General features: G+C 32.8%; 3 protein-coding genes across 4 annotated transcripts; all 3 read right to left on the minus strand.

Annotated features, from left to right (window-relative positions):
* Window positions 1-3,748: 3,748 nt before the first annotated feature.
* On the minus strand, window positions 3,749-8,389 carry LOC105134280 (importin subunit alpha-1). 2 transcript variants are annotated; one of them, XM_011038629.1, is made up of 11 exons: window positions 8,056-8,389; window positions 7,380-7,476; window positions 7,203-7,294; window positions 6,974-7,105; window positions 6,597-6,782; window positions 6,186-6,349; window positions 5,998-6,076; window positions 5,147-5,275; window positions 4,913-5,040; window positions 4,448-4,822; window positions 3,749-4,299 (listed from the first exon to the last, which is right to left on the minus strand). In XM_011038629.1, the coding sequence occupies exons 1-10, from the start codon at window positions 8,263-8,265 to the stop codon at window positions 4,450-4,452; spliced, it is 1,590 nt and encodes a 529-aa protein (XP_011036931.1). In that variant the 5' UTR covers window positions 8,266-8,389; the 3' UTR covers window positions 3,749-4,299; window positions 4,448-4,449. The 2 variants fall into 2 exon arrangements, with proteins under 2 accessions (XP_011036931.1, XP_011036930.1); XM_011038628.1 differs by having other exon boundaries at window positions 7,380-7,479.
* A 4,095-nt stretch (window positions 8,390-12,484) lies between these two features.
* LOC105134279 (dnaJ homolog subfamily B member 8-like) lies at window positions 12,485-14,433 on the minus strand. The gene is made up of 5 exons (XM_011038627.1): window positions 14,023-14,433; window positions 13,832-13,919; window positions 13,683-13,753; window positions 13,019-13,075; window positions 12,485-12,894 (listed from the first exon to the last, which is right to left on the minus strand). Exons 1-5 carry the CDS (start codon window positions 14,131-14,133, stop codon window positions 12,739-12,741), a joined length of 483 nt encoding a protein of 160 aa, XP_011036929.1. The 5' UTR covers window positions 14,134-14,433; the 3' UTR covers window positions 12,485-12,738.
* Window positions 14,434-18,213: 3,780 nt separating this feature from the next.
* LOC105134278 (uncharacterized) lies at window positions 18,214-21,766 on the minus strand. The gene is made up of 8 exons (XM_011038625.1): window positions 21,316-21,766; window positions 21,142-21,217; window positions 20,676-20,728; window positions 19,953-20,446; window positions 19,697-19,857; window positions 19,386-19,592; window positions 19,062-19,233; window positions 18,214-18,974 (listed from the first exon to the last, which is right to left on the minus strand). The coding sequence occupies exons 1-8, from the start codon at window positions 21,405-21,407 to the stop codon at window positions 18,481-18,483; spliced, it is 1,749 nt and encodes a 582-aa protein (XP_011036927.1). The 5' UTR covers window positions 21,408-21,766; the 3' UTR covers window positions 18,214-18,480.
* Window positions 21,767-27,705: the final 5,939 nt, after the last annotated feature.

Consider the following 27,705-nt stretch of genomic DNA (forward strand, 5'->3'; position numbering starts at 1 on the left):
GCGGGGATTTTTTATCCAACCACAATCCTTTTAGAAATAATCAAACCAGAATACTGTAAAATCGTTTTTCCATCAATTTTTGTGGTGTCGTGATAAATAATGTAAAATTTTATACATATTAAAAAAATTTATTTTTAAAAATATTTTTTATTTAAAAATATATTAAAAAAAATTTAAAAATATTTTTAATATAAACTTGAAAAAAAGAAAGTAAAAACACAGATAAAAAAAATAATTAAAAAAAAAACAAGATTTTCTGATGGAACTTCCAAACACACCTTGATCAGTGCACAAAGGGCCACAGCAAGAAGAGCATTTCACGACGCCAGTGAAAGCGACGTGTCACAGGAGGCCTGAGAAAGAGATGTGGTCTGAGATGAAGCTCTGCTTTCAATGGCACAGGGGAATTGTTTAATGGGATTTATGTTAAGAACCATCAGAGGGATGGACATGAAAAGCTGAGCCCTCTGTATCTTTCTCTCTAGAACAGGACAATTGTTGGTGCTTGGAGCAGAGAAGCTGGGGCAGGTCTGTGCCCCCAGTTAACATGGAATCATGCCACAAAATGAATTTTCCGTGGCCGTCTCAACTACCAAGTATGTTTACAACCCCAAGAACATATAACCCGATAAAGTTATTCTCCATTTATTTTAGATTTTAGTTTATCCCTGTAATCCACTGCCATTAATCCAGGATGGTTTTGATTATTGCTTTTTGGGAATCAGCTTAAAAAACAGTTAGCAACTATATCGTAGACATAGACGGGTGCGATGCTAAACCACGGGACAAATCAGTTTTTTTAATTGAAAAAAAATCTAAATTGTACTGAAAATTAATATAATACCACCTAATCAATTTTACAAGTCTAAAAAAAATTCAAATAATTATTAAAAATATAATAAATCAATCCTGGTTAGTTTGAGTTACCTATCGAATTCAAGACTTAATAAAATAAAGATAAATTTTATATAAAATAAATTAAAATTAATTATAAAATATAGTTATTAATCAATCTAATATTAAATAATAAAACTAAAAAAATCAATTAAAAAATACTTAAAAATAAATTAATCGAGTTAATTTAGGTTTATGCGTCAATCTCACAACTCGGATCACGTGATTAAGATGTTTTTATAAAAAATAAATTAAAATAAATTATAAAATTTAATTTTAAGTTAACTTGAATAATAAAAATTTAAAAAAAATAACTAAAAAGTTATATTTTCAGTTAAGGAATTCTGTTCTCAAATAATTTTTTTAATAACACACGGCTGGCTTCCTATTGATCTGGTATATTTAAAGAAAAGTTAATAAATTATTCTGATACATTCTAGCTACAAAGTTTGGATCCAAAAAACTAAAAGGCAGGGTATATTTTCTCAATCATCGAACCACCTCTCTCGAGTTATCTATTATATAACGCTAGGTCATCTAAAATCCAGCACAATTCCGTATAGATTTCATAATTAAGAATAAATAAAATTGATTCAATATTTTCCAACATGTATTTGGATATTTTCCAAGATACCACTTCGAATACCCAAGAGTATATATTTTATCTTGTCATTCGGTCACCCGCAAGTTCGAATCGAGTTTTTGACCTAGCAAAGCATACGATGGGGACAGGAGAGAAAGTTGCTCTAACTTTTCCTGGTTAAACATGAAATTGCGTGAAAATCTACTTCCTTTTCTGTTTCTCGGGTCACTCGGACAACGCAGAAACACAAAAGTTAAACCATGTTTGGATGTGTGAGAGATTGGAATTCTCAGCTAGGTCAATATGCACAATACAATGAAATTTAATGCCAGACCCTTCTTGATGGATGTCCTTGTTTGGAATGGGGATGGTCATTATTATTTTTATTTAAAAATATATATATAAAAATATTGTTAATATCAAATCATCTAAAAACACAGAAAAAATAAAAAAGAAACTTAAAAGTAAGGAAATAAAACAAAAACAATTTAAATATTTTCTAAAACATTCCTAAAATATAAAAATAAATGGGTTATTAATTGTTTGTTTTCTAGTTTGATTTTTTTAAAAGTAAGCTATACTTAATGCGTTGTTATTATTATAGTGTAAAGGTTTTTTAAAAATGTATTTTTATTTAAAGATATATTAAATTAATTTTTTTATTTTTTATACCAAACCCACTAAAATCACAAAAAGAACACTAATAATTATTAATTTAATGTGTTTTTAAAGCCTAATGCTATTCCAAACTAAAACACAAACAGACCGGTATGACAAAACCCTTTTTTTCTATCATGTTGATCATGTATGTAAATCTACTGTCATTTTAATGTTTCCATTCATGGACTGGTAAAGATACAATGTACCATGTATTGAATACAGACATGCATGAATATCCATCATCAATAATGATAGTAAAACGGATATAAAAACTGGTATTTTTTTTTATGAATTATTGACATGTTTTGTCTGCTAAATTATGCCAACGAATTGTGCTGACACGTGACAAGTAATTTTTATTTTTCTAATTTATTAATTTCTCGGTGAAGAAGGTCCGCTAGTAAGTATAAAAATATATCCGTGTATTCAGAACGCTACCCATTTTTACTATTCCAATCTTTACATTTAAAGTGAGGAACAGCACTTTTTTTTTTGCTTGATCAAGAAGTTTAAGAATTTAAAATCACAGAAATTAGTTATACATTGGAGTTCAAGATTAAATAAATTGATAACATATACTATCTCTTGAGTTTTATTTTTTTAAATAAAAAATCCTCGTTAAAGCTAGGATAAACTTTAAGTGTTTATAATATAATTGCTTGTTAAAATGTGATTGTACTATTTGAAAGCCCGGCCTCTGTGCAGTGTAATTTGGGCTGAGGCTCATGATTATTATTTTTTTTTCTGATACAACGGTTTTTCTAGAAATATATTAAAATAATATTTTTTATTATTTTTTAAAAAATTATTTTTAATATAATCAAATAAAAAAGAAAAAATAATGATTAAATTTTAACAAAATTCTATTTGTGATGCACTCGAGGCTAAGTATTAATTTTTTCATGTTAAAAATACCTTAATCCTCAGTGTTGAATTAGTGTTCGTACTAGTTATAGTTACAAGAGTAATAGCTATAGGATTTCAAATGAGGTTCAACCTGGCTCAAGAGTAGGATCAAGAGTCAGGTGCGGCCAACCTAATCTTTTACTTAAAAATATAATTATGAAGCAGTGTGTTTGTGGTAAAATAACCGTTTTTAACCCTTTCACTAGACTCGGGTTGACGAGACATCAAGGTAACCCTCCTCCATACATGGCTAAATCTTGTATCGTCTATGTTAAATCATGTATATCCAGCACACCTTATTAACCTAGTAAGCTTGCCTATTAAGTTTTCTTTGTCTTAAAACACAGCTGTTTAGGATTTATTTATTTGAAGACAAATGCACCTTACCTTCTGTTAGTGCTAACGAGTGATGCTTCCATTTATGTTGAAGTGATGTTTTCTTGTGAAACCCTTCAGTTTTCTCATTTGGGCAGAGCTAAATGTAGATTTCTAACAGCAACATTACTGTGTGCTCTAGTTCTTGCCTCCGTAAGGAGTAGAGATTTGACATCACTAATCAAATTTAAGGGTGTTTCAAATGATGATCTGATCAGGATGATCTATTCTCAAGGCTGTCCTATTATCAATTAAGAGCAGTTATTTCAACATTGAGTTTTTGACCCTGCAAATGGTCCAAACCCTAGATGGCATATTGACTCTCACTTATAGAAAAGAAAATCTTTGCAACCGACTCTTGCAGTGTAAAGGAAACATCATTCCAACATAGCTTGTAAATACAAGCATGGCAATGTAAAGATTTTGTGAGTGCCAAAATCAGCAAACTGTTGAAGGAGAAGAGATGAGATTTACAGCTGCTGGGACGACGACGAGGACAAAGGAAGAATATTTTTAAAAGAAAAAAGACTCAACATCCGTTTTATAAGAGAGCCCAATCTCCTAGGACAACTACTTTTAAAATGAACTCAGGTTTCCCAAAATATTCTAGACATGAAAACCCAAAGTCAATCATGCCACCAATCACATTTCTCTCTTCCGGCCTTGGTAAGACCCCAGCCAGTCCAACACCCTATCACCCGGGACCGGAGATAGACCAGACATGACACCAAGACACCTGACCTGAACCTGAACCTGAACCGTCTCACCACTGGGTCGCCAAGACACCTGACCTGAACCTGACACCAATCTCATCACTGAGACAACAAGACATCTGACCTGAACCAGCTCACCACACTTCAATGGAGCAGCAGCTAAAACTCCTGCAATCAATAATACATCATTGAGTGCTGGAAAAATATTTTCATTTTTTGGGACGTTTTCGGTAGCAAAGAAAGATGCCCATTGGCTCTCCATCCCGATCACCAAAAGCGAGCCAGTTACTAGAATATGAACCATCATAATATATACCTTTAGCCGAAGTTAAATCCACCAGAGGGAACAGCAGGCGCGTCGCCTCCAAATTGGAATCCAGATTGAGAAGCATCACCTGGTGGCATTGTCTCGTCATCCTCCTCCAACCAATATGTTTCAAGAATCTTCACTGCCTTCTCATATATCTCTGAGTTGTCATGAGACTGTAGATTCTCAATTTTCTCTAATCCTTCAGCATCATCAATCATCTGAGCATAAAGATTTACACCTCCAGTGTTACTCACATTCTTGTCGGCTTCTCCTACCTTTAAGATGTTTTCAAGGCCTTCTAAACAGACTGTTACAATCCTTGGATCAGGGCAAATGAGAAGGTCACACAAGGGCTTGATACAACCCTGGCCAACAAGGTACCTGTACAGAGCACACACAGATGAGCAGGCTCATTGAGACACGCTACAACTTGAAAACATAGTTTTCAAACTGTGTAAGGCTACTGCTTACTTGATTTGTTCATGAGTACCACCAGATGTAGCATTTGAAATTGCCCATGCAGACTCTTTCTTGATGTCAAACTCAGCATTTTGAAGCAGATGTACAAGTGGACCAATAAGATTAGCCTCAATTACAGCCTGAAATATTTCATGAATAAGTTGTGCAGAAAACACCAAGTCCTCATCCAGACCAAATCAATGCAATTGAAGAAACAAATGTTACCAACACGTGTATCTGGTTTACCTGGATCTGCTCTTTGTTACCAGCTGTTATATTAGAGATGGTCCAACAAGCTTCCTTCTTGATGCTCTTCTTATAATTGTTGGTCAACAAGTTCAAAAGGCAAGGCAATGCTTGATGATTGATAATACACTACATGGTAGCAGAACAACATTAGCATCTCAGACAAACAAATCTCTACTTGGAATGGTAAGCATCTACATGCACATTCCTAATGAATAGCCCAATAACAGAAAATAATAAAATTCAACTCTCTTTTTCACAACTATGAGATAAGAAGAGACGCTTCTATTTCCAGCTACACCAACTATATTTTGCTCATAACCATACCTGCTCCTTGCCCCTTCAATATATAACAAGCCTACTACTGTACCATTTTCATCGAAATGTGTAGCGCTTCAAAAACAAATTTCCTCTCTATTATCAAGATAAGTGGAGCTGCTATGTAACCAAAATGAGTTGATATGTTGAAAAACCTAGTGTCCAACACTCTGGAATTATTTAGTAAACTTGCCTGGATTGATATGATGAAAATGGAGTATAGTTAATAATTCACAGTAACCTACAAGGTATAGCTGTTTAAGCAATTGCTACAGATAAAATGTATTTTGATCTAGGCCACAAACTCCATAACCTCAGGTTCCATCAAATACAGGGGTGGAAGTGGACTTGATGCTACAACTATTATATTAAATCCTTACTAACTCCATCTGGGATATCATTGAGGTGCTAAAAGGAGTGCTAAGACAGCCAATATCTCAAATAAAAGAATTTTCTAGATGTAACATGAGATAGCCAAATAGTAAACCTTTTTTGCACATTACAGAAAAGCAAAACTAAAAAGTGCTACATACCTGTGTCTGCATATCATCCCCAGTGACAATATTTCCAACAGTGCGAAGAGCAGGAATCAGGACTGAAGGAGATGGATGCCTGAAATAGGCCAGAAAAGTCACGAATTTGGGTGCATAACAATGAAATAAAATTGCAAGTCCCACGAACATGTATAACAGTGATCAGCCAAAAAGAATTTAATACTTACAGCAAAAGCTCAACGAGCCGTGGACAGACTCCAGCTTCAATGACAGCTTGAATTTTGTCATTCGTACCATCAGATAGATATGAGAGTGCCCAACAAGCATCAGTTAAGACTTCCTCATCGTTAGAGTGAATAAGGCGAGCAAGAGCTGGAAGTGCAGGCTTAACCTGTTAAATGAAAATACAACAAGAAGACAACAACACTATGGCATAAGAACCATCGCATAAAATGTTAATAGACATCAATCATTCAAGACAACAATGCTACACAGAAATAATTCCCTGCATCCCTCGTGACTATCAAAAAAAATTAAATGGCAAGGGCATTATCAAGTGACAACAAATGAAGAATGGAGCATGATTTTTTTGCATATCAGGTTAAAAAGAAGTAAAGCACTCCAATAATTAATCAAACCTGATCAAAAGGAGGTTGTGGCTTGCCTCGACAAAAGTTTGATAGCGTCCATGTAGCATTTCTGAGCATGGAAAGCTTGGCATTCTCGTTTAATTGTGCCAGCAAAGGAAGCAAAGCTCCATGGCCAAGGACAAGATCACGGCATCTAGGAGAATCTCCAGCAACATTTCCCAATGCCCACACAGCCTACACATTGAAAAAGTTAAGGAAGGAGACTGGTCACTATTATCTAGCATGATATGCACTTGGTGCTGTTAATTAATAAAAGCCAAGTTCATGCACACTGAACAACATCATAAGACCTAAGCCAAGCCTAAAAAAATATAAAGCAAAAGAAAATGAAACCAGTTAATGCTGGTCATGTTCTATTTTTATACCTGCTCACGAACATCATCACTTGGAGAACCAAGAAGTTGTACAAATATAGGGACGGCTCCATGATCAATCACCACCTTGGTGTTCTCTGATGTCCCAGAAGCAATGTTTGTGAGAGCCCAAGCAGCTTCGAACTACAGTAATTTTCACCTGACTGAATTCTTTGGTATATACAACCACAAAAAAAATGAAAAAAGAAACAAAGGGCATAGCTGAAGGCTTCTATGATACCTGCAGTTGTGGGAAATCCTCCCTCATAAGAAATTGAACGAATCGAGGAACGACACCAGCTTGTATAACTTCCTCTATAGGCGGGCTGCGCTCTGGTAACACAAATTGACAACAGAAACATGTTATGCAATAGCATTGATACTATTATGAAATACACTGCAGGAAGCAGTTTCTCACCAATTGAAAGTAATTTCCTGAATTGAGTGGTCGCCTCCAGTTGCAGGTTACCATCTTCAGACCAAACACCGGCAACCATTGATGGCAGATGTTCCAACTGCTGTCAACCAATTCCAACATATAAAGAATAAATCAAAACTGATACATCTTTAAGAAGACACAAAAACTGAACCAATTCGAAAATAAAAACAATAATGTATTTGAATTTCACCTAAATCACGAGTATCCACCATCTAAATTCTAAACCCTCAAGAGCTAGAGTGTTAACGAAATTAGAATAACCAAACCAGAAATAACCAATTCTCAGAACAGACAATTCCACAGGACCACACACCATCACATGCATAACCCATTCAACCAACTCACAGTTCACAAACCAGACCAATAAAATTCAATCCATTCATCAAAACTCCAACGCCAACTCAAACTAAATCCTAATTCTGACAAAGCTTGCACACTGTAAAGCTCCAGCCGGGCAAAGCGAAACTGAAACCGAACTACCAGCAACCAATTCCTCCCAATCTTAACCATCCAAGCAACAGCAGATAATTAAATTTCACTATCAAAACAAAATTAATTAAATAAACCTAATTTCTCTCAAACCCTACACACAGAGACACTGAATCGAATAACAACCAAAAGTCAGAACAAGGAACCATGGAATTACGAAACTAACCTTTTTCTCAGCAGCGGAAGAGTGAAGAGCAGCGGGGATGGCTTGTGCCTGAAGTCCTTCACGTCTCTTCTTCTGAAGACTCTCTTCTCTCCGATTCTTACGGATCTCCACCATGTTATCCTCTCTCCTCCGCCGTCCCTCATCCGCATCCACCGCCACCTTGTACCTGTTACGGCGGACCTCAGTCCTAGCGCTCGGCCTCAGCGACATCGTTTTAGATTAATTGAATAACTAATTAGATGATTATTTTGGATTGGCGACTTGATTGAGTGATTAAGCGACAAATCAAACAATCAACTGAGTGTTTTAGAGAGAGAGAGAGAGACGGGGATTCGAGGTTTTTGTTTGATTTTTAAAGTTAGGGAGAGAGGAGACTGTGGGGGACAGGCATTTATATATAGGGTTTGGTTAGAAAGTGGTCTTGGATCGTGATTGTATTACGAGATGTGCCATTAGCTGAGATGATTTGAATTTTGAAAGTGAAGGGAGAGAAGTGATGGCCTACCTGCAGGGTAGCAGTGGCGGTGGGTCTTGCATTTGCATCTAATTAAAACGATGCCGTTTCCGGAGGTGAAATAGTCGTTATTTTTAATATCCAACCTGGAGCGAGTTTTCCACGTCCTAATTTAAAAATAAATAAATAAAAAGAACATTGTTTTAACCATAAAAAAATAAAAAATAAAAAAGGTGAACAAGATTGACGGGTGAGTTTTGATCGCATCAAACCCGAGTCACCGAGCAACCCGAAGTTTGATCCACGTGGATGATTTGAGTTTTAAAATAATAATAATAAAACTATATGTTTTATGTATATTGGTTTGTGCTTGTCACAGCACGAGGGCCATAAAACTAAGATATTCAAATGAAATTTATTGAAATAACATGAGTTGATCTCGGTTAATTACATTAACAATAATCACAGTATTAAATTAGGTAAATCACATATCGGTTCTTATAACTATAATTAAATCTTCAAATAGCGCTCTGAGGTTATGCCAATATCTATTTAAACTATAAAGTTTGTTAAGTGTCTCAATGAGATGCATACCATTTTCAATACCAAAATTCGGGGAAATATTGAAAAAATAATCAAAACTAACGAATTATATTAAGCCATGTAGTAAAACGTATGAAAATAAATGTACAACCTTAAACAGAGGCAAGTCATAAAGATAAAGAGTCTAGGCAGGAACTAACAAATCTGAAACTTAGGGGGGTGATTTGTAGTTTACCGTTTGTCCAATCTGAGATTGAGGTTAGCTAAATTTTATCGAAACTAGAAGGATTTAATTTTTAAAAATAATATTTTTTTAAAGTAAAACAGCATTGTTTTAATTAAAACGATTAATCCCTGATTTGTGGATTAACCCAATAACCCGTATCCTTTTCCAGGTAAGTTTGGAGACCCGGTCTTGCAAGCATGACAAGCCTGTAGAAGCCAGGTTGAATTATTACACTAGATCCATCAGTAAATTCACATGTTAAATGTCTTGGGTCTGAAAATGGTTGGTCTAGTAGAGGGACCAGTGGGCTTCGAGAGCCAGCTTCCTAGGGCCTAACAAAAACTTGAGGTAGTCTGATCGTCTGCGGCTGGGATTTTTGCAAATGAAAATAAAAGAATATCCTACGTTAATTAATAATAACAAATATACTAAATTTCATCGAGGATCCACTGTGGTCATAGATTTAGTGTAATGTTATAATAAGCCGACTTCTACGGCCTAGGTAAAAAAAATTGCCTAGCCTTTTAATATTCATTATTATTAATATAAGTGAGGATATTTTTGTCCATGCAATATTTTTATAAATAATAAAATAACTAAACTAACCCGGGAATTAAAAAAATCAATTGTTTAGAGTAGGGATATATAAGTAGTCTTGGTTTCATGAACAGGAGAATTATAAAATGTATCAGTACATTTGTTTTCTGAAAATATATAGAAAGAAATTTAATGCATTGCATCGTTGGTATTAGGTTCTTCTGGCTCCAGATTTGTTTTCAAATGTTGGTTTTCGTAAGGGTAAAGTAGTAATTTATCACTAGAGTAATATTTTTAATTCAAAAAACCCATCATATACCATGTCGAGTAAGTGTTGTTCTTACCATTCAGAAGATGTGCATGGTGTCTCCAGTGATCAAAATTGTTTTATTTATTTATTTATTTTCTTTCTATATATGTTTTATTTTATGTGGAGGGGTACATAACAACTTACAATGGTCAAATTACCACTAGTAAATGCTTGTTTTTTTCCTTTTCTTTTCTCTTTCATTACAAGTAATGTATATTATTATCTTTTTTATTTTTTATTTCTCAATTTCATTTTTCATTCTCATAATTTTTTATTTCATTCCTTTTCTATCTATAAAAGTTTTTTCTTTTCAATTTAGTTTTTTAATTACAATTTTCCATATGTTTTTTTAGTCATCATTCTTTTAATTTTGTTTTTATTCCTTTTATATAAGTTTTTTTTTTAATTTAGTCATTCAATTATAATTTTTCACATGTTTTGTTTTTTTATTTTAGTCCTTGTTTTTTTTTAAAAAAAAATTCCTTGGTATTTTTATTAAAGTTTTTTTTATATTTTAATTTTATCATTCAATCAATTTTTTATTATTTTTTTTAGTTTAACCCTTATTCTTTTGTTTTGTTTTTTTATTAAAACTATTTTTTAATTAATTTAACTCTCTAATTGAAATTTTTTTATACTTCTAATTAATTTTTTTTTCATCCTCACTTTTTTAGATATTTTTATGTAATTAATTTTTTATTAATTTTATCTTTTAACATTTAATTTGTTGGAGATTCGGGTTTCCAGCATCTTATTGTTCTGTTTTTTTTTTATATATATTAATTTTATGATTATTTTTAATTTTTTTTATCATGAATTTTACATGTAATTTTTTTATTGACCTGGCAGTCAGCTGAGCCTAGTAACGTGGGCTTGTAACCCAAGTGGGTGCTTCGAGGTGATGGAACATTGATTCAGCTCAAAAGGTTGGGTCCGGATCTGCTCTGTTTCTGGCTTGTCTGATTCAAGCCCTGAGTTGAACCATGGCATCCTAGTGAACACATGGGTGCCATGGTATCTAGAGTGGAGGGTATAGCGTGAGGCTGGTTTCACAGAGCAGCGATTACCTCCCTCTCTTGGCAGTGAAAAGATAACAGGTTTGGTGCTGTCTGGATCCAAAATGGCTTATGGGCTGGTCTAATTGGACGATCACTTTTTCTTTCTATTTTTTCAAGGAAACCCTTTTCTTTTAATTCAGAAAATTGGCAAAAATCTTGCCCTTTTTTTTTATTAAAGCTACTCTCTAATTAAAAAAATTACCCCTATAATTAATTTTTTTCTCACCCTCAATTTTTTAAAAATCTGTGCAATTGAAAAATCTTTTTTAAATGGTTAAAAAAAAAAAAATCTTGAATTGTCATTCACCCCTGGTCTCCCAAGCAATACACAATGCAACTTGCAGGTGTTAGCTAAAAAATCTCCTAGTTGCCGCAGCCCACTTGAACTCCCTAGTAAAAATCTTCTATGCCATGATCCTCCCAGCACAACAGCACCAATATAAAACTCCACGGGTTTAGTTAAATTATTTATTCAAGTCTCGTAAATTTTAAAATAATTAAAAATTTATATTATCATTAATTCAGGTTTCATAAGCTAATGTGAATGTAAATTAATACAATCACCTGTGTTAATAAAAAAAAAATGATGACAAAAGCTTGAAAAGGAAAAGCAAGCCAGAGACAAATATCTATTATAAGTTAGCAAGTTGCACGAACTAGAAGCATCCTGCCACTATAGGCACGGTACCTAACTGCATCACAGCAGCAGTCTGTCATACAGACCACCATCACCCATGGACCCTGTGAAAGCTTTTGCATGCTACACCATGAGATGAACAAAATGAACCTCGGCATTTTCACTGGCCTTGGCTTGGCAGATCTAGAATTCAGCAATATCCTTAAAATAGAAAATTTAAAATTTAAAGTCCACCTAACCCGCATCCAATACCTCATTGCATCATTGAAAATTTGAAATGATAGAACAATTGATTGATCTCATGAACGTTTTTTTTTTTTTTCAAAACAAGTGTGGAGTTAAAAATAAATAAATAAATTGCCTCCAACTCATAGCCTTGAGGTAGCATTACACTTTTAAAAAAATTATATTTTTATAATTCTTGAATTGTTTTGATTAGCTGATGTAAAATACAAAACATTATTTTAATAATTTTTTCACTTAAAAAAATATAAATAACAATTATTGCCACAATATCACTCACACGCTCCATGGCCTAATTGTGAGAGCTTCAAAATGGAATTGGATGCCCACGTGGCCTCATGTTGGCGAGGACACTTGCTCAAACAAAAAAGTACGTGATACGGCCAATTACAAGCACAAGAAATATATACAGATAAGACAGTAACAGAAATAAGGTCAAGAGATTTTTATTCAATCTAGTATCATCGCAAGCCTTCCAAGTTAAGAACAAATTGCACTGTTACCTAAACTAGCCCCCAATAGACACCAGATTTCCCAAGAAACCCCAATTAGATTTTTTTTTCTTTGGTTTGGGACCACCATTTTACAACCACCAAAAGGGCACGACAGATTAAAAAAAAGGGGGGGGGGGGGGGAGATCAAAGTTGTGGCTGGTGATCCCCTCGGATTCACGCATCAACAGCAGGAGGTGCTGCGCTTCGCCGCATTACCTTTCGATGTGGTGACACTTGCCCTCTTCGTACTCGCTGCTTCATCATTCAGATCAAAGCTCGCACCGTTGCCACCAACCATTTCCACAAACATCTTCTGCAGGTCCTCGAAACTATCTCCCTGGAATATTCAACACCCCGTCGGCAGGTCAAGTTTACCATTATACCCTTTTCAGATGGGCCAGTGAACAAACACTAACATTTACATAAACGGGGGCGGCAAAACAGGAAAGTAAACTTCATACCTCGTCTTTCACATTGTTCATCATGGAGATCATCTCTTGCATAAAATCACAAAATTCCTGGTTTGAGAAATTAAAAAGGTTCGGACAAACGGTCAAAGGTAATGGAATTAATGAACCTAAACCATGTAAGATCAACAATTAATAGTGATCGAGTAGGGTTTAAACATTGTTCAACCAGTCGATTGCGCAACTAAAAACTTACAATTAATAGCAGAAAAGAATGTATTAAAATAATTTTTTTGAAATTTTTTTCTCTATTTTTTACATAATCAAATCATTATGTAAGAGAAAAACACAAAAAAAAAAAAAAAACTATGTACTTTATGTGTTTTTAATGTGAAACGTAACTAAAAAAAGCTAACATACTTCAAACACTGTAATTTTCTTAAACCCATATATTTACCATAAAATGAGATTATGTTCTTTTAATATACTTTCTTGAGAAAGCATTATACATTGCATCCCTTCACGTATAGCTATCATTTTATGGTTAAAAAATGTTTTACCAGAGGGCCACAGGAACTTGCCTCCAGTACCTCAATTACCCCACACGAACAGGAAAGTGAATATGCAAAAGTCAAATCATTAACCACCACAATCCATAAACTAAAAACGACACCGTTTGTTCGGCCTCGTGAGAATGAGAAGATAATTTTAAACAGACCTCGTCTTCTTCCTCTAGAGGATCGTAAAGCCCAGCATCGTACATTGACTTCTTCGATCGATCAGATAAAACTGCAAGAACCCATCAACCATAATCACCCTCGGTTCAAAAGCACAACTCTAACACCCAATTAACACCCTCAAACTCACCGGAATAAGCCTCTTGAATTTGCTGAAACCGCCGTTTTGCCTCTCCGGCGACACCCGGATTTTGAGCCCACTTATCAGGATGCCATTTCTGTAACAATTAAAAAAAAAGTCAGAAGATTTTGCTAGAAGGGCAAATCATAAATCAGCAAGGAGGGTCAAAACGCGGGCTGTTTTTAAATTCTTGGATTTACCATGGCAAGTTTTCGGTAAGCAGAGCGGATATCAGAGGAGGAGGCATCCCTACGAATCCCAAGAACCGTGTAGTAACAAGATCCGCCCTTGGACCCTCCTTCTCGATCCATACCGCTTAAATACTAGTAATTCTCACAAAACGGTAAACCGGAAGCCTCGCAGTCGTCAGAGAATTCGTAGAGCGAGCATAACAGAGAAACAAGAAAGGAGGAAAGAACTTCGGCCACAGAAGGAGACGATTGCCTTGTTGCTTCTGTTTTGTCTCGGGGAGGTGAAGAGAACTGAAGCTATAAAGGGCTGTTTGTGTCCTTTGTGGGTTTGTAGAGAGAGAAGAAAATATCTTTGAGAACGAGGGGATGGTTGTGAGAGAGGAAAGTTCGAGAGGTTTGAAAGCAGGCCTTTGTTTGAGCTAGCGGTGGTTTTCGTCCCTCTACTCTCAATTTAATTTATTATGGACACTGTTTTCCCTATTGTGTGTCATCCCTACTCTTCATATTGGTAATCACTTGGTTTCCTTCAATTATCAGAAGATAATATTTTTTTAAAAAGCAGTAATTATGGTTATGTATGGATGCAAGGGAAACTTTTTGTTGATATATTCAGTTGAAAATGAGTTTAGATAGGAAATAATTTAAAATATGCATTAAAATTTAAATAATTATTGAGAGCAAGTAAATAGGGTATCAAGATAAAACAAATTATATAGAATAAAGGGATGAAACGGCGACAAAGAGAGAAAGAGGACCAAAGTGGCATAAATGATAAAAAGGATGATCGAATAAATGCCATGAACCCGTAATGGTTGCGGGAGGCTAGATATTTTCATTCCATTGGTCATTTTGGCATCTGAGTTGAGAATAATTACGGGATTTGCCGTTGAAAATTGCGTGGTTTACACACGTTTCGCTCTATTCTCTTTAGATCGCGGCTAGATTCTTGAAAATTCAACCTGGGTAACCTTAATTTTTTACCGGGTAACTAACGGTTTTACTCGTTTTTTTAACTTTTCTTTGTCAAACCTGATCTGGTTCCCGCCATGGACCAACACGCTGGGTTGGGCCCGATTTTAAAGTTATGGGTTGGAGATTTCTTTTCTTTTCTTTACTTTGGGAAGATTAACTCACATTTTATTCATGAGTTTGGTTCTCTTTGATTTGAAAAAATATTTATATAATTTTTTTAGTATTTTTTTATAATTGTGATATATTAATAAAATTAAAAAATTATTTTAATATATTTAAAAAACAATATGCATCATAAAATATTTAATTTAATTTCTTATTTATTATGTTTTTAAAATTTTTTACTTTTAAACTATAATTATGATATTCAACTTGTTGATTCATCTAGCTAGTAGCTTGTGAGGATAATAATGTAGATCATGTGAGTTATAATAAAAAATAATATAAATTATATTTTAAAATTTTATATAGTAATTTAAGTTTTTTAATAGAGATGACTCTTTAATATTACATTAAAATTTTAATCATTAAATTATCACAAGTGGTATAATTTTATATAAATTTTAAATTTAAATAATTTTTATTTGAAAAAATATATTAAAAAATAATATAAATTATATATTAAAAAATCATCTAATCATTTAAACTTTTGAGTTTAGATATTTATTTAGCAAGTTAATATATATTATTTTTTTTTAAGTTAATTTTTTTTCTTGATAATTTTAAGAATCAACATCTATTATTAACTTGTACAAATTTATATATATTTTTTTACATTTCTGTTCTGTTATGTAAACCTTCAAAATAAATAAATAAGATATTATATAAAAAACTAAAATGCATGGTAATTTAATAGTAAAGCCAGTACTTTTCATCCACACAAAAAACCTTGCGGAAAGCATTGTTGATTGCTGCCTCTAATTTTATCATGTGCCCTTTGATTATGATTAAAAGCCAATTACTTGTGATTTTTTAGTCAATGATAACCTTGAAAAAAGAGGAAGTAGAATCGAAGGGATGTTAAACACGGATAACGTGTTGAAAGTTCTGGTATTTTTTCTAAGTTATGAACATGTGCATCACAAATTCTGAAGGTATTTTTTCTAGGCATGATTTGATAAAAAATAAATTAAAAATAAATTTTTAAATAAAATAATTTTAAACTCTAATTTTTCAGCGATGAAGGTCGCTGAAGTTGGGTGAATTCTTAATATATAATTTTTATATAAATAAACTTTATTTTTTAAAATAAAAAATTATTTTTAGATAATATTTTTAACATGGATAACATTATATAATATTTTTGTTATTTTATTTTATTATATTAATTTAATATGTGTGTTTATTTATATTGGTGTTGAATTGAATAAAAAAATATTTTAATAATAAAATTAGTGAATACAACCCAATAAATACCATGTCTTATAATTTTAAATATCTTGATTTATATATGTTTTTTAATTTTTTGTTTTGTTTTTAGTTATCAATTGTGTCATTTATTTATTTATTTATTAAAACATCTGGTTTGAATTTATTTGACTATCTGTATATATATACTTTTTTATTTTCAATGAAAATTCTTCAAACTACAATAACATCTACGAGGAAACGTGGGTAAGTATCTAGAGTATTCTTAATCACTGAGCTACTGACATATGCCTTAAATAAACCCATATTTAATCATATTAATGGAGCATTAGCTTTTAAAATACACCTTATCTTAATTAGTTATGCCGAGATTTTTTAAATTAAAATAAAATTATTTTGTTTATATTTTAAATTAAAATTAAAGTTAGTTTAATCTAAATTTTAATAAATTTAATAGAAAAATAGATTGATGAAGTTAAATTTCATCCAATTTAACATAAAACCATGTTAATAATAAATTTTGAACAGGCAAATCACCATATTAGTTTATTAAGCGGAATCAGGATTTATAAAAATAGAAAAAATACGTGCAAATTGTAGAAAAAAAATACCCTCTCTATTGAACTATTTTGGATTGGCTGAAAAAATACGTGGAATTGAATAGTTTTTCACGTGATTTGTAAATAAAATCTTACCCCTCCAATAGAAAAAAAATTTAATTTGGATTCATCATGATCATGCTTGTATGATTAATTTGACTATCATAATGGAAAAGATGAAAAAGGATATAATGGCTCACATCAAAGTATTCATGGACCCGATTTCAGTAATCTTAGTTTTTATTTATTTTTTAATTATTATTATTATTTCAACCTCACTTATTTATAAAATAAGAATGAAAATGCTTTTTCCCTTTTTTACTCTAAGAAGATGATCCTAATTAACCAATGTAATTATGAATTGACTATCAAGGATCTCCTGTATCCAATCGGATAATCCGACTGTAGATGTTGAATTAGTTAACTCCAACATGATTACTTTCTACTCATCATTTCAAATTTTTAATTTGCTTGCTCGATGGAGTTGATCAAATATCATGAATTAATCATTTAAATTTTATCATCATTTAATATTTAATATTGTGATATTTTTTTAAAAAATGTCTTTAGAATTAGCTTTTTATATGAAAAAGTATTAAATTATTATTTTTTAAATATTTTTTGACTTGTGTGTTGATATAAAAAATAAAAAAATCTTAAAAAATTATTATTTTAATTTATTTTTAATTAAAAAATATTTTTTAAAATATTTGTACCATATTACCAACCACACGTATATATAGTTTTTATTTTTATTTTTATTTTTATAATAACTTAATGATGAGGATAGCAATTGCTACGATATTTTTTTTATTTCAATAATATTATTTTAGTATTTTAAAAATCTGGATTAATATTATTTTAAATATTTTAAAAAAATTAAAACTTGGATGAATTTATTAACTCACAAGTTGATGCATCTAACTCGCAAATCTTCAATCTGAACGAGGCCAGATTCCCGGAAGGGGTCTGATAGCCATTTTAATGACATTACTTGTTTACTTTTACTAGCCTTAAACCCTCAGCCTGGAAATAGCCTGCAAATAAAATAACACAGCAGCAGAAATAGATTGCACGCATTGCAGCTTCACTGATAAAAAAATCTCTTCGTCGTCAACGAAACGGGACAGCTCAGAATCCGTCAAGCATTAATGCAAATGGTGGAATAGATTGGCACACAATTTTGAGAAAAAGATTCACTTTATGATCATTCTGAACGCTTTGTACAAGAACCCATCTGTGGTAATTTGTTACAAGAAGGTGAAGGAATGACTATAGGAATCATCATAAGCTAACAAAAACTAAGGCAACACACATAAGACCCTTTGTGACATTTTTTACAAGAAGGGCAACTTGGAAGCTATTGTACTAAGCTAACAGACTAAAGGAGTGAGGACCCTTTATTGCATTTGTTACAATGGTGGGAAAGAAAAGATTGCAAGAGAACAGGAAATCTAATGACTAACTCTCATGCACCTAGGGGAGTTTATCTCCTAAATGCCGAGAAGCTTACTACAAACCTAGTGATTTACATACAGAGACTTTGCGACATTCTTTTAGCTGCGACGTCCCGCATGAATGACCCCACTTTGAGGGCAGCACGAAGCTTGCACCATCTTGCTTTTGGTGCTCGAATCTGGGACATGCGTACACCGAAATTTGGATGAGAAGAAAAAATGCCTACATCCCCTTCATTACCTGCAGTGAAGATGAAGGCATTGCCTGGCCCCCATGCTGAATTGCCAGCAGACCAGGTTGATGTTTGGACATCAGACATGTCCCCAGCACTTAATTGTGTGCTTGTCAGAACTGGCCAACCATTTGGAGACCAACTGTTTTCCCCATTGTAGGGAAGGGGGAAAAAATCTGTAAACTTGAAGCTGTTCCGAAACATTTGAGGGAGTGCTTCCACTTGATGACTAGGCTGAGATCCAGACACTTCTAATGGACTGCCGCTTTCTGCATATCCATATGATGTTGAACTAGGTGAGTTGTAGAAATCCATCCGCACTTCTTGCTGATCTGCACAAAACATCTCAGAAAAATGAGAAGTGTGAACTTGGAAGCACTGATTTCAGAGACAATTATGGCAATTGCAAGCTCGTATACCTTGGCTTGCGACTGGGAATTCAACTTGCTTCAGAGCTAGATTTGGATCATTAAATGGCTCAGCCTGCAGGGTTGTGAAGGACCTTGAGGGGCCAAAGAGAGTAGTAGCATCCATCTGGATGAAGCTGTCCAAATTCTCATAAGCTTGCCGCTTAATGTTTTCCACCAAGACCTACCAGATTTAACAAAGAAATTGATCAATCACATGGAAAATAGAAACAATGGACATTTCAAGAAGGGACTGTCTGTTCCAATCAATGAATCAATCTAGAGTGTCTAAATTGAAGGATTGCCATGAATCCCATGGTCTTATGCACCACTTACTTTTCGAGGAGGCGTGAGATTGTGCAGGGATTCGTATTTATGGCCATCAAACATTGCTCCTACAACTTGGTAGATGGAATCGAAGAGCAGGCCGATGCTTTGTCCAGCATCAAAGTAACTATAGAACTTGCTATCATCTACAACACAGGTGGTAGCATGCCTGATGATGGTATCCCATGTCCTGTTTGAGATACCACATCCAAGTACCTGCAATCCCATGGTTGTGATGGATTCATTAGGTCAAGTAATCGTAAAACCTTGAACAGCTTAATAAAAGAAATAAGGGTATGAAAAAAAGGAGATTCTCTTACATTGCGCAGCTTTGTTGGATCGATCATATACAATCGCAGAAAGTCCTGGACGGATTTAACTCCATCAATTGCCAACCGCTTATGGAATGCACCATCTTTTGCTATCCTTTCCAGTCGCCATATTTCATCACGGAAGTGTGGAGGGTGATGTTTCTGATACACTGGATGAACAAATTAACTGTCAGTCTCCTTGTTTTATCATAGATTTTGCTAGAAACAGACAATATGTAGAGTTGAAGTTGAGTTTCCAACTTACACTCTCCGCGGTGATCCTTAACCACAAAAGCTTCGCTTCTTCCTTCTCTAATCCTCGTTTCATCAGAAACCTTTTGCACAGGTCTAGCACCTAACCTAAACTTTCTGCTTCTCTGCCAACTAGAGTTATCGGTGAACACCATATCACCTAGTTGGCCAACACCGTCTCTTAATGTAATAATGAGGTCTCCGGTCACCAAAGGCCTCCGACCTTCTCTTTCACGAATCACCCTCGCTGTGAATTCAGCCTCGGTCCAATCCTCTTGATCATCAGAGCCAAAATCAGCATCAAGGGGAACTATTTCGATCTTCAGGGAAGCTAGAGGACCGGATGTGACAATTGTGTTGGTATTGGCATCCATCAACACAATCATGACTGGTTTGTCATCCTCAGCTTCTATCTTGCCACCAGTGAAGATGGTGGAGGGCAATTTGTTAACAAATTGCAACATCAAGCCTCTTTTTACAGATGTCTGAGGCTGATTAAGCGAGGACCTGCAAGAAAGTGAGCAGAAAATGAATTTGTTCTGATTAGAACCACAAGGATAGCAAAGGTTATAGACTTTTTATATAAATTTTTCAAGATCAATACAAGCTGGAACCAGTCACAACTACTGTTCAATTGGATCAAGCTTAATTTGGTCTCAACCTTGCCGTGCCCAGATTGTTACGGAGCTTTTAACATATTTTTCAAAGATAACAAGCAAAAGAAGCGATAGTTTACCTTGAGGAGGATTGAAGAACTCTTTGAACTGTTCGTTCCACCTCATCTCGGATCTAAACAATCAAGAAACAGAACAAAATTTTAAAGACTGCCCATAAATCATTCAATACTTCCCAGTTTTAAGAATTTGAGCTATTTCAATCAGATAAATCTTTACAGGCCAATCCTTATTATAGAGTACTATATGTTTACTCATTGAAACCAAAATAGCCAACAAACACACACAAGAAGAAGAGGAAGAGGATGAAGGTAATTACAAGAACAACTCAGAACCTGTCACAAATCCTAATCACAGATTGAACTTGAAAATTGTCAAGTTGCTGCTTTGAATGATCACAAGTTAACATTTGAACATAAAACTAAGTGAAAATGGACTTGGTTAAGAAGAACACTATTACAAATGGAAATAAAATAATGCAAGCTATATTCATTCTGTAAGAAATATAAAAAGAGAGAGAAATCTCACCACAGCTCGAAGAAATGGTTCTATTTCAGACACCAAATCAGTCACAGAAAGCCTTCCCATCACATCCCTAACAGCACTGCAAGAAGAAAACCATGAAACCCAAATTAAAAACCGTTAAACCAGCAGCTAAAATCATTAAAAGTTCACAAAAAGATAGAAATAAAATCAACCCACTTCTTAAATCTCTTTGATTCTTGAGCTGCAGGGGCTCCCATCGCAATCCCATCTCCCCCATCAACAAACTGAAAATCCCTCTTTGACGACATCAGTACAGATTCCAACAACAACAAAAACACCCTTTTCAAGAAATGTACAATAACCACTTGAAACTAAAAGATTATGGTAAGTAGAGAGAGCAACCACTTGAACTGCGGTGGCTTAAATAGGAAGTTATTAGATTGACTTAAAATCAGTATGATATATAATCAACAAGTAGAAGCTGCATACGAAGCTTCATTATCAAACTCAAAAACATCATCAACTAAGAACACGCTATTGCTCAAAAGTCAAGGATCAATTTTTGATAAAGCTCAACAAAAAAAAACAACAACAAATCCTGTTTTTGGACTCTCCAAGGTATCAAAACAAACGTTAGAATAGAGGAGATATCAAGCTGAAATTTGTTAAATAAAAAAAGACCAAGAACTTGGCGCGAATGATACCTAACTTTTTATACTGCACACATGTATACACCCTACGTGCGTTGAAATCTTGCCCAAGTTGAGGAACTATCCGCGTAAATAATGATTGAAAACTACATTCCCACTAGTGCTTATTTATATTATATAAGAAAAAAAATCAATCTTTAAAAATAGTAGTAATAAAGTGATGCATTGTGAAAATTTTCAGGATATCTTAGAATATGCTTGCAGATTCAAGATTTAGATCAAGGAAATCTATTAATAAAGTAAATTCACTTGGTCATTTCATTTATTTTTTCGTAAAACTTTTTGAGATAAATATTATATATTCCAAATATAAAGCGAGTCTTCGTGTTTTATTAATAAAACTCAACTTTTGAAATTCGTTGGATTTTTGAATTTTTTTTGTCTTTTTATGAAACTCAACGCGGAAAACATAGTTATTTTTAATAATAATAAAATGATATATTGTGTCAGCTTTTCATCTACGATCATCATATTTTTAGATATATTTTTCAGATTCAAGATTTAAATATAAAAAAATCAAGAAATGGAGTGAAATTACTTGAATATTATCTCAACTATAAACACGTGAAATTACTTATATATATATATATATTTCAATTTGGTCCCTTAAAATTTAAACTTATCAATATTAACCTCATGATTTCTCATATGTCCAATACAATTACTTTCACGTGGATAGAAAACGACCGGGCGACATGCTTACTTCTTCCAACCTTTTCTCTCACCTGTATTTTCCTTCATTTTTCCCTCCCACAACCTCATACATCCAATGCGTTATTTTTCTACATAAATACTTCAAAATTCAAAGATACTCGATGATATATATATATAGAAACCCCCACACATGAAGTTTTTAAAACTTTCAAATTGAATTTATAAAATCTTAAACTATAGGGCCCTAAATGAAACATTAATGTGGAATCCATGCGACTTTAGATGAATTGGAAGTTAAAAGCCTTTTCAAGCTACAACAACATATTTTAAAAAAAAAAACAAGAGAGAGAGTACAGATTACTGGAATTTTTTTAATAATTGAATTAACTCGAGTGATTTATTTTAAGTAAAATAAATATTTTTTAATTTTTATTAAGTTAACTATGTTTAACTAAGTCATCATCCAGCTTATATAAATTTTATTTGATTTAATTAAAAAATTAATTTAAGTTTATGTTGGATTTTAATCATGAGATCTTTAAATAAATTTTATTTTATTGAATTAAAAATTTAATTCAAGTTAAAGTTAGATTTAGAATCATGAGATGTTCGAATCAATGTTGAAATAGAATCAAAAGATTTGAATATGGGAGTGTTTTTTTTAATTATTTGGAAATATAATTAAGAAAACACTGTAGCTTGACGCGTCGCTAATGGTGGAATAGAAGGTCGCTGGAAGTTAGCGTCCGAAATTTCTATGCCACGCGTTATAGATTTGGGAAGTGACGGCATTGAAAGAGACCATGCCATGCAAAAACACACAAAACAATTTTGGGATCTTTGAATTAAAATCTGAATTTCCAATTGAATTGGTCTAAAAGAATTTGAATATTTAATCCTGAATTCAATTCAATTTATATTCAAGATTAATCTGTCTTACACGGTTACTTTTGTCTTAATCTATGTTCTTTCTAACATTAACATTAAGTTCTTTATATTTTATTATTAATTTTCTTCAAAGTTATTAAACATGGTATGATTTATTTAAATTACAGGGCAATACGAGTTAATTTAAATTAATTTAATATATTATTATATTAATTATTTTTTAAAAAATAAAATAAAATAATTTTTAATTTTTTTTAAAAAATCAAAGTGGAATTTGACCAAGCTTATTAAATCTTGAATTGACCTATCAAGTTGATTGAACTTGACATGAGAAAGAAATATTTTTCACATTTAATTCTCATTTAACTCAAAACTCAATCCAATTTAAATTCTGCTTTGCATGTTTTGCTTGTTAGTCAAGTTTAGATTTTTTTTTATTCATCCAAAGGCAATGATCTAAAATTAAAACACATAACTGTAAATTATATCTCTCTTTATATTTTGAGGTCATTTTTTTAAAAGGATATTAATTAGATATGGCATTTTCTTGCTGTGTAGCTATGGGGTAGCACAAACAAATTAATCAAGTTCAGAATAATTTGTGTTTATGATAATCTTTCCACACTATATGGCAATATCGAGCAACAATTGTTACCATGCTTTGAAAATATGAAAATTAATGTGAATGAGTTGTATGTTCTAGAGGATTGATTTGTAGATGATATATAACACGATATATAACACCCATTTCCTCACAAACACAGCACAAATTATCATCCATTTCCCCATTTATCATCACAAACAATATCAAGGATTGAGTTCGAGATCTTAATTTTGATGGGAATTTCTGGTAGTTAAATCACAATTAATTCATTACCAAGCAGGAACACGAGTTGATCTCATATTGCATATTGAAGCAATGGAATGAAATGGCTGTTTCAATTGATAGCCAAGCTATCCAGCCACCAAGTACCAGGTACCGTGGATGCTCAGGAAAGTAGAGGTCTACGTCCATGCATGGTGGCCCATTCAATTTAAAGCGACTACACATATTTCAACATCTCATGTTATCATCTCGAATAGAGACCATGCATGCTCTAAAAGATCTCCCTCTTGATTTCCACAGGTTTCACGCGTGTTCACCTACTTCTAATTGTTAGTTTCGTACAGTGAACAAAAACTGTGATCATGAAATGTTGAGAGGAAGGGGAAGAGCCTCTCGATCGTTGGTTCCTCCAAGTCAAGCATTTCACTATATATCTTCGTCATTTTCATTATTTTGCATGTATGAACCAGTCAATGCAACGTGGAAATGATGCTGCGTAACAAACTGTTGAGGAGAAATCGATCTCGTGAATGATACCAATGCCATGCTTATGATCTTATTCACATTCGCGAGCTTCATGTTAGGAGTCTAGTTCACGGCTCGATCGTAATTTGTTGTGTGTGTGTTGCTGTTTTTCTTAATTTCATCATTTGAATCGACATGGGTGATAAGTGAGTATGCTTTCCATCTTGTTAATCGTTATTTAACTCATTCAACATGACACATATAGACATGTAGTTTTTTAGTTCTTGGATTGATAATTGGCTTTATGACAAGTAAAATGAACTTAATTTTAGAGTGTAAAATAATATTGATCCCAATTCCCATAATCCCACATATCCAATTAAAATCTTTAACTTTTAAATACTAACGTATACTATATTATTTCTTTTTATTAAGAAAAATAAAGCTGTTTTGTGCTATTTTTATTAAGCACAATCCTAGCTTTAAGTTATTTCAACTTCTTTTTATCATAAACTAACTATTTGTAAAAAAATATAAAAATTACTTTTCATAAATCATGCTAAACGAACTCTAAACTCTCTTCAATTTTTTTTTTGAATTCGAGGAAACTCTATCTTTCAGAAAACGTATTTTATAGGTGTAGGTGAGGGAGTAAAATCTCGGCTGTTCTAAACTCTTACGAGAAATGCATGCCTTAACTCAAACTCGAGACCTGCTGTGCAGAACTCAAACCCTTTGTGGTCATATCACATCCCGACTCTTCAAATTTGGTTACATGCCAGTCATCCTTGCTAAAATTAATTAAGAAAATTATGAGAAGTTATTGTTTTTTAAAACCTAGCTAGTTAATTATGCTATTTTTTTTCATGGGAAGAGCCAACGAATTTGGAGCTACGTAATTAAAGATAAATCAATTTTATTACATTATATTGATAAAATTAAAGTTATTAATTCTCAAAATTTGCTATTTTAAGAAAAATAGATCTATAACCATGGCTCAAGCCAACTTACACCCTAACTTATTGTATTTTATATCTAAAGACATGTTATCTCAAGAGGTTAACACCATGGTTAATTAAGAAGATAAGCTCATTTTCTTGACTTTTTTAGAGCTCAAACTTTGAGATTAATACTTAGAAAAAATTGTATATATTCCTCTAAATATTTACTACATCCATGCAAATAGTTGCGGCTTTAAGGTCATCTAGAAAGAGAATGGATCACGCGGAAGATAATACGAGAATTGATTTTTACTTCGCATGAATTAATACTGAGGGCATCAAACAGCAACACACAAAACTTGAGGTCTAGAAGACATTAATTGAATATTAGGAGGCCGTTGATTATTCCACTATAAAAGCAGAGAATGTCACCGGTGCAGTCTTGTCCTTGTCGGTCCTCCTGAGCTCATGGGACTTTGATTTGCTGTCCATGAAGAATATATATAAAGTTCAACTATAATATTGGAGAATATTTTTAGCATGTTTGATTTCGACGGTCTTGTGGGACCTATATTTCCCATGCTGGCTAGGTGAATTTAGACCCCGACAATGGTGTTAGGTCGACCCGCCAAGTTTCGGGTTTTACAACTGTGGTCAATAATCGGTGGTCATGGTTTATGAGTCAAGTGGCCGGAGATGGAGTTACCGAAGTTTCTGTGCAGTTTCTGGGTGTTATAATTTTCTCTATTGTATTTTCTAGGAAAATCCCATCGGAAAATTCTTGGAATCTGCGACTCTCTTGATACACTGCACTTCTTCTTCTTCTTCTTCTTTTCTTTTCCTTGTGTGTTGTAGACCTTCTGCTGGTGTTGCTCTCAGTTGCGATTGGTTTTTAAAAATTTTAATTTTTTTCATTTAAAATAATTTTATTTTTATATTATTTTACTATGCAATATTTAAAAATTGGAAACATAGATGTGATCTCAGCAAATGTAATGCTGATCTCTGATGCTTTCTTGGGGCTTAGGTTTTTGTCTGTTATGAGAAATTAATTAATTATAGGCCCACGATTTAAAATTCGAAGTAGTTAAGGTTAGGCTTCGAGAAGGTGAAGAACAGCTAGGGTTTACGTTCAACCCCTGCAAGGGTCAACAGAAACTAGGGCATAGAGTCCATGAAGGTGTTGCTAACAGCTGACCCAGTTGAAAAACCCGTAACAGGCCTGGAATTGCATGTTATCTCAGGGCCGAAAGCCCATAAAGGGTAGCTAACGCTTGATCCAGTTGAAACTCTATTAAATATTGGTGTTGGGTTGCTATATTGAAATATATAGAAATAAAATTGATAAAAAAATAATTAGGACACAGGGATATATCTTTATGGGTGTTTTTTTTTTCCTTAAAAAATTACTGAAAATATATTATAATAAATATATATATATATATATATATGTATCTAAATGTTCATTTTTTAACTAAACATACTTTTATTTATTTTAAAACATTGATCGTATATAATTTATATATCTTTATTATAATTTCAAGACGGCATGAATGTATCTCGGTTTTGAGGTAATTATTTGGGGTATAAGTTCAGAAAAATTTGGAAAAATTAACTTTTCATAAATATCCTAATCATTAAAACAATAATAAAAATCATCAAACCATTAAAGATATTCATAATTTTTATGTTCTTGATATTGACAACAGTTATATCTAACTATATAAAGTGTATTATCTGAATATAAAATCAAAAGGTAATTTAAAACAATTTCTCTACAAAATTAGCTTCTTTTTAGTTTTAGTAATAAAGGATTTTTTTTCAACCAATTTTCGCATGAAGAGTCTAATAAATCTCACTATGAACGTATCATTCAGGTGTAAACTAATATATTTATAAAATATTATTTTTTTGGTATTTTTTAAAATTAAATTTTAAAGAATACCAATGAAGAAAATAAATTTATGTATCAACCAAAATAAATTTTAAAATAAAATAAAATAATAAAAAATATTTAATTTTCAAATATTAGAGTTTTTTTTTTATATATATTAAAAATAGATTGTGATTAAGTTATTACCTAACACAAACATCATGTACTTATCTCTACCCTTCCTCTTTC

This window comes from Populus euphratica, unplaced genomic scaffold, assembly GCF_000495115.2.
Source record: "Populus euphratica unplaced genomic scaffold, PopEup_1.0 scaffold158.1, whole genome shotgun sequence".
In the NCBI taxonomy this organism is placed as follows: Eukaryota; Viridiplantae; Streptophyta; class Magnoliopsida; order Malpighiales; family Salicaceae; genus Populus; species Populus euphratica.